Source organism: Parus major, chromosome 2, assembly GCF_001522545.3.
Source record: "Parus major isolate Abel chromosome 2, Parus_major1.1, whole genome shotgun sequence".
NCBI classification, from domain to species: Eukaryota; Metazoa; Chordata; class Aves; order Passeriformes; family Paridae; genus Parus; species Parus major.
Genome location: NC_031769.1, coordinates 42237204 through 42246819, shown reverse-complemented (window position 1 = coordinate 42246819; position 9616 = coordinate 42237204). Strand labels below are relative to the sequence as shown.

At 45.9% G+C, this 9616-nt stretch overlaps 1 protein-coding gene across 3 annotated transcripts in view; it reads right to left on the bottom strand.

Moving 5' to 3' along the window:
- Positions 1-1087: 1087 nt before the first annotated feature.
- SH3BP5 (SH3 domain binding protein 5) overlaps positions 1088-9616 on the bottom strand; it is a 51186-nt gene continuing 42657 nt past the window's right edge. For 2 of the 3 annotated variants that reach the window (XM_033511930.1, XM_033511931.1), the window contains 4 exons: positions 8706-8748; positions 6606-6825; positions 3219-3479; positions 2364-2545 (listed from right to left, as the gene is read on the bottom strand). In XM_033511930.1, the coding sequence (XP_033367821.1) occupies positions 2364-2545; positions 3219-3479; positions 6606-6825; positions 8706-8748 (706 nt within the window). Of the gene's footprint in view, positions 2546-3218; positions 3480-6605; positions 6826-8705; positions 8749-9616 lie in introns of all 3 variants that reach the window. The other variant, XM_015617886.2, reaches the window with a different exon arrangement.

Below are 9616 nucleotides of genomic sequence, written 5' to 3'. Positions count from 1 at the left end.
GTTCTGCCTGTTTGCTTGCATGTTTGGAGGGTGATTTACCTGCCAAGTCCATGGCTCACCAAAGGAGGAAGGCCTGCACCATGATCTTCCAGCAAATCTTGCAGCAGGGTGGTAGAAATGGAAGGGCAGAGTGGGTTCCACACCCTTTCAAACTTCCAGATCAATGGTTTTAGCCAATCAGGACATACACAGGGCAAGCACACCCACAAAATTAATTCATTGCACCCAGCTGTGGGAAGTTTGGGTTTCAGACAGATGAGAAGAAATTTAATAACAAGGGAGGTTAAAAAAAAACAAAACAAAAACAACCAAAAAAAGGACAAAAAAATAACCACCAAAACAACCATCCAGAGAACCCAGGAAAATGTAACAGGTGTTGACTGGGAGGTCTGCAAAAGTGAGATTCAACCACAATGACCTATGGTTAGTTTTTCTAACAAAATGCAACACAGATAATAGCTCAACTATGAAAGTTTAAGTAAAAACACTTAATACAGTATAGCACTCCTTTACTGCTTTTCATATTTAATACAGTCTATCCCAGCTTTTTCCCAAGTAATGGTTACATCAGAACTTGGAACTACAGATTTCTTTCCTGAACATTTTCTGGGCCTGGGAACTGCTGGCAGTAGAAGGTTTCAGCCTTAAGGTCTTCAGAAGATGTAAACATATAAAAGTCTTAACACAGTTACAGCTTAACACCTATCATGTGAGGAATCTATTTTTTTATGAAAATAGGATTCTTTGCTTCCAATTCTGCACAGCTTTACAGCCAATTTCAGCATCATTAGGTACAGAGGTCTTAAGTAACAGAATACCTCTCCCTCCTTCTGCACACTAAGGGGGTTTTGGAGAACTTGACTAAAGCTCTGGTCCTGTGGCACAGTTCAGAATAAAAAGTGAGACACATATGCAGGGATTTGGAAAGCTGGAAAGAGGTGCCCACGTACTGCAATGGATTCTAACACGTGTGAGCTCTGCCTGCAGTCTCCAGCTGGAAGTGGATATTTGGAGGCTAAACTTGCTGTGGAGAATATTTGATTCCCAGCACTTGAGAGAAACTTCACTTGCACAGACTCAAAAGGTGGAAAACAAAAATGTTTACTGTAGTGTGAAGAATTTTACATTAACTTTGAGAATAGATACACAAGCTGTGGCAGGGATGAAATACAACAGGACTGCAAAAACATAGAATAGAAAATACTTTGGGCAATACTAAGATTCCCATCAAATTAACAATAGAAACTGACATTTTAGATAAAATGGTGCTTTCAGAAATGCTTAGTCACCAAAACTGAAGAGTCCTAGGATTTTTACTACCACTTATTAGCATAATTATCAGACACTACTACTGCCTAACAGCTGTTGGCAAAACATGCCTCGTGCCCTTTCTAGTTTTATTGAACACTTTGTCTAGGGCATACTAAAATCCCAAGTCCCTTTAACAGTTATAAACCCCCACACAGTACAACCTACAGAGAAGCTTAAGAACACATTGTCAATCTACACTGGCAATTCCTTTTCTTCATGCATATTTCAAGGGCAAACCCCTTATCATAATCATCCTGAAAACATCTATGACTCCCATTTTTGAGGGAAAAAAAACAAAACAAAAAACACTTAAAGTGCTGAAAAATAATACTTCACTTCTCAGGGAAGCAGAAGGGCAAGGGGCCAATCAACTCTTTTTGGTCACTGGAATCACCTGCAGAGTCCAAGCCAGACTCAGGAAGGTGTCTAGAAAGGGCCTCCCACTGCTGGGCATTACCATCCCCTTCCTGACATCCATCTGTTTTATAGGCTTTTAGAGGCATGACTCGTTTTATCCTTTCTGTGAGCACCAAGGGAAGAGTGAAGGCTTTCAGACCCCACACATGCAACAGCTTTCCTGTATACAAAATATTTCTACAGTTTCAGCATAATACAGACCAATACAGATGTTTAAAGATTATGCCACTTGTACTCAAGAGATTGGTTGTATCTAAAGAGCATTTCATTCTATAAAACCGAAGCCAAACCGCTCTCTGCAAAAGTCTGGCTTGAATTTCAGACCCCCGACTGGCATGAATTTACACGGGAACATTACTAGTTATTGCTTCAGCCAGGCTGCTACAAAACAATTTACAAAGTCTGTGAAATATGAGCACAGCTTAAACATTTGATAACTCGTCCGGCCTACAAAGGATTTACTGAATAAAAACTTCAGCCCTCCGCATCAATTAAACTTCTTAGTGCATTTTTGAATTCTCAGAGTAAACGCTTAAGATTTGGCATATATTATTGGCACAACGTTCTTCAAACACTTAGAAGTTCATGTATAAATATTTAGATTCCCATTATTCAGGACGGGGCACGAGAAGGCCTCAGCCAATCTGGGCAGCTTTCCTGCCCGCGCAAATTCCCTCCTTGATTTTCATGCACTGAAGGGAGAGCTGCTTCATTCGGTTATCCAGGGCCAGCCCTTCAGTGGAGCTGCTCCTGGTGCTGCTCCTATTCTTGTTCACTCTGTCGCTTGTCTTGTTCTCAGCCCCTTCTGCCCTATCCCCTGCAAAGAAAGGATTAAACTGGATGTTAAACCCGGATTTCATTCTGCAAGCTAAGCTTCAAGCAGGTGCCTCTGCAGCTTCCTTTGCCAAAGCACACAGAAATTACAGGAGCAGGAGCAAGACGCTTTAACAAAACCAAGTTGGCCTTCCAAGCCGTGCTCATCTTGTGCACTGCATCAGCAAATTAGTGAGAACAGCCTTAGGATGGAGCAGACAAGGGCAGTGGTAATCCTCTAGTCTGAATTAGTCAGCCAAGGCTGGCAGAGCCTGCAAGAAGCTCCTTCTGGCATGTTATTTTTGTGGGTTTTTTTCTTCCCCCCTGGAATGCAAGATTTTCAAAATCATCAAATCAATCAAAATTTCAAATAATGCAGGGCAGTAACTTAAATAAATTAATTCCAAGTTTTCCTCCAAATAAATGTACCATGAGAATCCCACTGATGAAATCTCAAACCCCTGCACTAAGACAAAACTGGGGAAAGTTTGCAGCCAGAGCAATAATTAATACATTATAAAGATTGTTGTTAACTTTGAGACACAGGGCCTTCCCCAAAGAAGTGGCCAGCAGCTCAGAGCATTCCCTGGCGTATGCCTAGGGAGGCTGGGAAGGTTTTCCTGCTCCCTTTATAAAGCTGAGAAACACTGGCCCAGGGCGCATCCAGCTGTGCATACCTCTTTCAGCTTCACATTCAGGGGAGGAGGCCCCACTGCATTCGCTCCGGGGGCCCAGGATAGGGAAGATCATCCCAAACTCAGAGAGGGAGACTGGGCTGGGCAGATCCAGGCTTCCAGGTCGTGTTGCAGGAGGGAACTGAGTGGGCACCTCACAGGGACTCGTAGGACCAGAGCTGAAGCTGGAAACTGACTGAGTTTCTGAATCTTCTTCGGATACAAAGCTGCTGCCATTATCATCCTCAAACACTTCTGAAGCCACTGCAATGTTCAAAGAATATTCCAGTTAGTAATTAAGCCTCCCCTCCAGCACCTGTTTCAGTTTTTCAGGTTTTCATCTTCCATACACGGACACACTGCTAACCCACGGGCTGCCCCCTCTAGTTTTCTGTCCCCTGTGCAAAGCCTTAGCTTGGATCTGCCCAGAGGAGCAGCACACCTGCCAGCCAGGCCATGCAAGGCCAGCTCTGCAGCAGCTACTGCTCCTCATGCTAAGAAGCTCTTAGATTTTTACTGGCCCTGCTGGCCTTGCTTACTTGTGGTCTTCAGCAGACAACTTAGGTTAGAGCCTAATTCCCTGTGTCTGCCTCCCCCAGCACTATCTTGATCCCAGCGCAGCCTCCTGGTTATTTAAGGCACTAATTAGAAAGACGCAGGTCCCAGGATTTGTTTTTGAATGAGGATCACCAACCACCACCAAATTAAAAAAAAACAAGACAAAACATACATTCTTTTCCCTGCTTATGTTTGCACAGATCTGAATTCTAATTAAAGCAAACCAAAACTATCTGTCCAGATTAAGCTACAGGGAGAAGAGGAGGAACCCATTGAAGAAGGTTCCATTTTGTGCAACACAAGGGTATAGATTTTGCTCAAGTTAAACACACTTCAGAGGCTCATTGCAGGGTGGGGACCAAAGACTTCTGCACACAAGCAGTCCCACTGGGATCAGAAGGTTCTCTACACACATCAGCCTCTGCACCACACAAGTGTGTGCTGGAATCACATTGACCTGAAGAAGTCCCAGACACAGCAAGACATCCACAGTGACCCGAGGTTATCTTCAATTCCTCTTCCTTGTGATTCCTGCCATTGTTTGTGAGGCTCAGAATCGCTTTGGAAGAGCAGCAGGAGCAAAGCAGCAGCATTAACAAAATGGCTCAAAGGAGAAGCTTCAAAGAAATTCTTCTGTCACCTTGGCAGCCTGGGGCTCGCAGGCACTGCTCGGACACAAAGGTGCCAACAGAGGCTGCCACTGCTGTGGTCATGGCAGAGATGTTCAACCTCTTTCTGCTGGACTTGCAGATTGCAGAACTGCATTTACACATTGCAAAATTGACCCAAAAGGCTTCAAACATAAAATGGATAACAATGTTATCCACCTTCCTGAGTCCTCTCCAGGGCACTTCATATTGAGACAGCTTTTCTTGTGGTTGGGGTTTTGTTTTGTTTTTAATGAACTCAAACCTAAGTCTGCAGAGGCGCCTTTTCACTTGCTGTGCTTCATCAATATATGGTGAGCAGTACAGATAACTGCAGGGGGAAAAACCAATAAAAAGTTTGGCAAAAAATGTTTCCAATTAGAGTCCTCTGCTTGGCAAGAAGCAGTGACATCAGCCAGTATACAATTGGCACAGCTTAAACTGTAGCTTCCTTTTCACAATCTAAATTCACTGTAACAGGAGCATCTGCAAGGGCCAAGAAACTTGCTGATGACGAGGTGTTTTATCCAACTCCAGCAGACAGAAATCAAGATATAAAAGGACCTCGGTGGAAAGCTCCCCCCACATTACAATGAGAACTTAATCCAGGCTATTTTATTATTTAATCCAGGCTGCTAGTGCTGCCCTGTCATAACCCAGTTCTGTGTTGGCACCAGACACAAGCTGATCTCCTTCCACTCATGTCAGACTGTGCAATTCAAGAGAGGGATGAGCCCACACTGCTGGTCCTTGCCTGCAGCCTCAGCAGCAGCCAGGGGAGCCAGCAAATAAAATTAATTAATACTAACTTTTCTGGCTCTTTCTGCCCCTATATCCCAGGTCCCTGAATTCCTAAAGCATAAAATACCCTAAAATTCAGTTATAGCTAAGGCTTTCACGAGGCCTTTTGCACGAGGAGGGGGACTTGCAAGTATCCGAAAGAGGTAATTCCTGCCTATGTCAGAAAGGGTCAGCCTCAGGAGTTCAGGGTGGCAGAAGATAAGCAGCCATACTGAAACCTGGCTGCATCAGCTGTCTGGACACAGCACCCACTTGCTGCTGCAACTCAGGTCCCAGTTGTGCAGTACTGAGTGAGAGAGCTCCAACACATTGTGCAGAAACTCCTGCCACTGCAGAGGGTGGAGGCCAGCCCAGGGCAGCCTCCCAGCTCACACAAGGACCTACAAGGCCTCAGTGCCAGTACACACTGATGTCTGTAGGGAAATTGCATCTTCTGCCTTTGGGCACCAGGGCTGTGCAATCACGGAAGCCTGCAATCCTGACATAAACTTTTCCCTGCAGAAACGAAGCTGAAATACAAATAAAACTGGTGGTTTTGGGACTGGGGAGCAAGAAAAAGACTTTCTGCATCAAGAAGGGGAGAAAGTGTCCAGGAAGGAGGAAAAAGTAGGCCACATGTAATCCATCTCTCCACTTTCACTCAGAGCCAGGACAAATGCAAACTCGACACACAACAGACACTGCAGCACAAGGTCCCCAAGTGCCATCAGAAAGCAGAGGTTACCTTGCTTGTTTGGAGCTTCCTTGGAGGCTGTTGCTGTCACCCATTTCTCCTACAGAGCCCCTCAGCACACTGCAGCAGCATATTGCTGCTTCTTCACTTCCCTTGTTCACAGCCCACCTGCTCTGCTGAAATCACACCTTGGCAAAAGACTGCAGCACAAAGGAGCGTATCCTTACACGCTTCCATGTGAGCATCACACCTTTCTGTACTGCTGTAGCCACAACTTCAGCTCCCTCTGCCACAGGCCCAGCACTGGAACACAAGCACTTGATCCAAAGGGTGTGTTCCCACACTGGCTGAATCATCTGTGACAGCCTGCGACCACCCCAGGCGAGTCACTGACAGCAGCACCACCGGCATAAAATTAGACAAACGCTTTGAAGTGCGTTCATTTTGCTCCTTTCATACAGCACCGTACAAAAAACTACAGAGATGTTAAGGGAATGGCTGATGCACTTTAACTCCTTACCCTTTCCCTTGAAATCTGGCTATTAAAGAATGTAATCAACTCCTGCAATAACAAGAAGCGTCACAACTTAGCCATAGTCCCACAACAGCCAGCAAATTTCAAAACTGCAGAATACGCAGAGCAGCCCTAATGTCAGCATTTCTTACAACGCCCATGGGATATTCCCAAGCACAACAATGCTCTGTACTCACTGGAGACGGTGTCTGACTCCGGTTTACTCGCTGACAGGTCCTCCACAGAGGTGTTGCTCCCCTCGGCACCCACGCCACATCCTCGGGGCCCCATGGCAGTGGACCTTCTCCTCTCATGAATCTCATCTGAGATCATCTCCAGATTTTTCAAGGCAGTCTTATACTCTCCCTTTGCCAGGGCCAGTTTGGCCTGCAGGTCATCCACTGTTTTCTTCAGTTGCTGACAAGGGAGACAGGTATTAGATGGACTTTCACTACAAACAAGACACAGCACACAGTCCCCTGTTATGTGTCCAGGTGCCTTGGCTCTGCACAGGCAAGCACAAACCGGGGCTGGTATCTGTGGGATGGGAGAGCTCACAATTCAGAAGCACCCTAGCACAAGTAGTGGCACTTGTGAAGGAGACAACAGCAAGGCCAACCACAGGAGCTAGGGACTGGGATTGCCTCTGGAGTGTGGTCATGGCCCCTGGCTAAGCACAGAGCCGAGGCCCTGCTAAGATGTGAACTTGCAGGATGTCTCCTTAACAGGAATGCGGCTCTCAGCTATGGCACTGCTTATCCCAGAACCCCTAAGGTTTGCTGGCAGCCAGAGGGGGCTGAGCCTCACTCTCTGCTGAGCACCAAACCTGTCACTTCTGCTCACTAAACCTGCAGAACAGAATGCTGCAAACCCCAAACCCTGGCAGCTGTAATACAGCAGTTCCTGTGTCCCCAGGCACAAACACCACCCTACAGCAAGGACAGGAGTGTTGTACATCCCATTTCCCAAAGGGGAAACACTGCTTGTGTGTCTGTAGCTCCCCCAAAGCTGTTTTTTTGTGTATTAAAAGCAATCTGTGCTTTTTTCATACAGTTTACACAATTACCTTGCTTCAGGAGGGCACTGAGCAGCTGCCATGGAGAAGCAGCAGGCCCACAAACAGTGCATTTGCCCATGGAAAAAAGGGAATTTCTCAAAAGATGCTTCTAGGCAGCAGGGATTACTGGCCTGGCACCCAGCCCAGGGCAGGCAAGGGTTCAGCTTGATGCAGCAGCAGCTGCAGGCAGGCAAGGCACAGGAGGAGAGGGCACCCAAGCCTGGAACCAGGCAAGGAGAAAGGTGCACACCAGAGCCTCTGAGGTTTACAAAATGCTGTTCAATCTCAGGCAGCCCAGAGAAGGGCTCACAAAACTGTTGTGGAATATGCCTTGAACCCCAGAAAATGAATGGGAATCATTTTCTAGGTAGAATCCTACTGACCCAGCACCCCACTGGAGCCTTCCTGCACCCTGGGCCAGCAGTCCAAGGCAATGTGCTCCACTTAAACCCCGTGCCACACAACAGCACCAGCCACTACCCTCCAACTGTGAGGAGCCAGGTTCCCAGTTTTGGGGGCCACATGCAGCAAAATCCACTCAAGCAGAAAGAGAATGATTCTTGCATTTGAATTTCTAGGGCTACTCTGCCCGCCCCCATCTTTGGCAGCTCCAAGACTGGCTGTAATAGCAGGGATTACCATCCCACACACAACTGCCATGCCTGCCCCCAGGGCCACTGTGCTCTGCAAGGCATGTGCTATGGCCAAGCATGGCCAGACATCATTGCACCACACAGAATGCAGTGCAGAGATGCCAAAAAGCCCTGAAAGCATATCCAGCCAAGTCCCAAATTCCTCTTATGGCAAGCCCCAAATCAGAAATTGACATCTGCATAATATTTGAGCACTGCAAGCAGGCTACTTATTCTGTTAATTGATCCAACCAGTGAACATAAAAGAGCACCCCAAGTACAGTTAAACAGTCTGAAGCATAAAACATAGGGGGGAAAACGAAACCCACAACAAACAAATAAATTCCAGACACATTAAACTACAAGAAGCAAAGACAGTCAAACTGTATTCTTTTGGTTCTGACAGAGTTCAAACGCTCTTATTTCACACAAAAAAACAAAGACTATCTTAGACTTTAATCTTTAAAATGTGCTTAGCAAATTGCTCAAGAGGTTTTGAATTGGTTTTGTATAAAAACACAACATAGTTGTCAGAGCACTTGAGATGTAATTTCAGTATTTACTGTAAGCAGTAAAGAGTTTCAGATGGATCTGAATTATATACATACCTCTAGTTGGACATAGTACTTCGCCTTGAGTTCAAAATAAGGTCTGTGAAAATACAAAGAACAGTTGTTTACAATCACTGGGACTGAACGCAGTGTACTGGCGTGGGAGTTGCTCTCCTTGTAGCATTAACACAGCTATTTTGTGTATCACTGCAATCCCAAGAGACCACTATCCAGATGATGGAACACCTACATATGCTCTCAGTGTCTCTCTTGTAGTCCCTAATGCATCTATTTCTCAGGAGTCTTTTGACCTAAATTCAAATTGCAAAATTCCAGTTTTTGGAGTTCACAGCGTAATTCCCCCAGGCCTTCATTCTGCAAGATATTTAAATGTAACATCCAGCTTCAGGCACAGTCATCCTCTCCCTACCCAGCTAATTTCTGAGCCCACAGCACATGTAAATTCCTACAGAAGGTGAACCTACTCCATGTTCAAGTGTGGGGGGTGGTGGGGCAGTACTTGGATTTTTCAGTGAAGGAGAGAGTGTGAAGAGAAGTCAGAGCACCACACACAAGGGCACAGCACTTCCCAACAGTGGCCCACCAGGCACTTCCCTAAACTTGCTTGTAAGGTTGCAAGAGGACAGGGGTAGGGGAAGTGCAGTACAAAGCCTAGAAACCCCTTTCCACCCTCAAAGTTTTGAAGCCCACAAGCCAAAATAATTTGATACAACACCAAAAAAAAGATACAAACAAAAACCCAAATTGTAATTTCAGCAGGGCTCACTACCCTCCTCTCCCCACTCAGCAGCTCTCGTGGAAAGTAGGGGAGAGATAAGCAATTGGATATGGCTTTACACAAAACAGAATGTGAACCACCCTTGTTGTGTTTCTACCCTGACAGCAAGGCTCTTCTGAGCTGTAAGCCCCACTGCAGCTGCATTTTGGACTGTGCACTGGAATTCAGG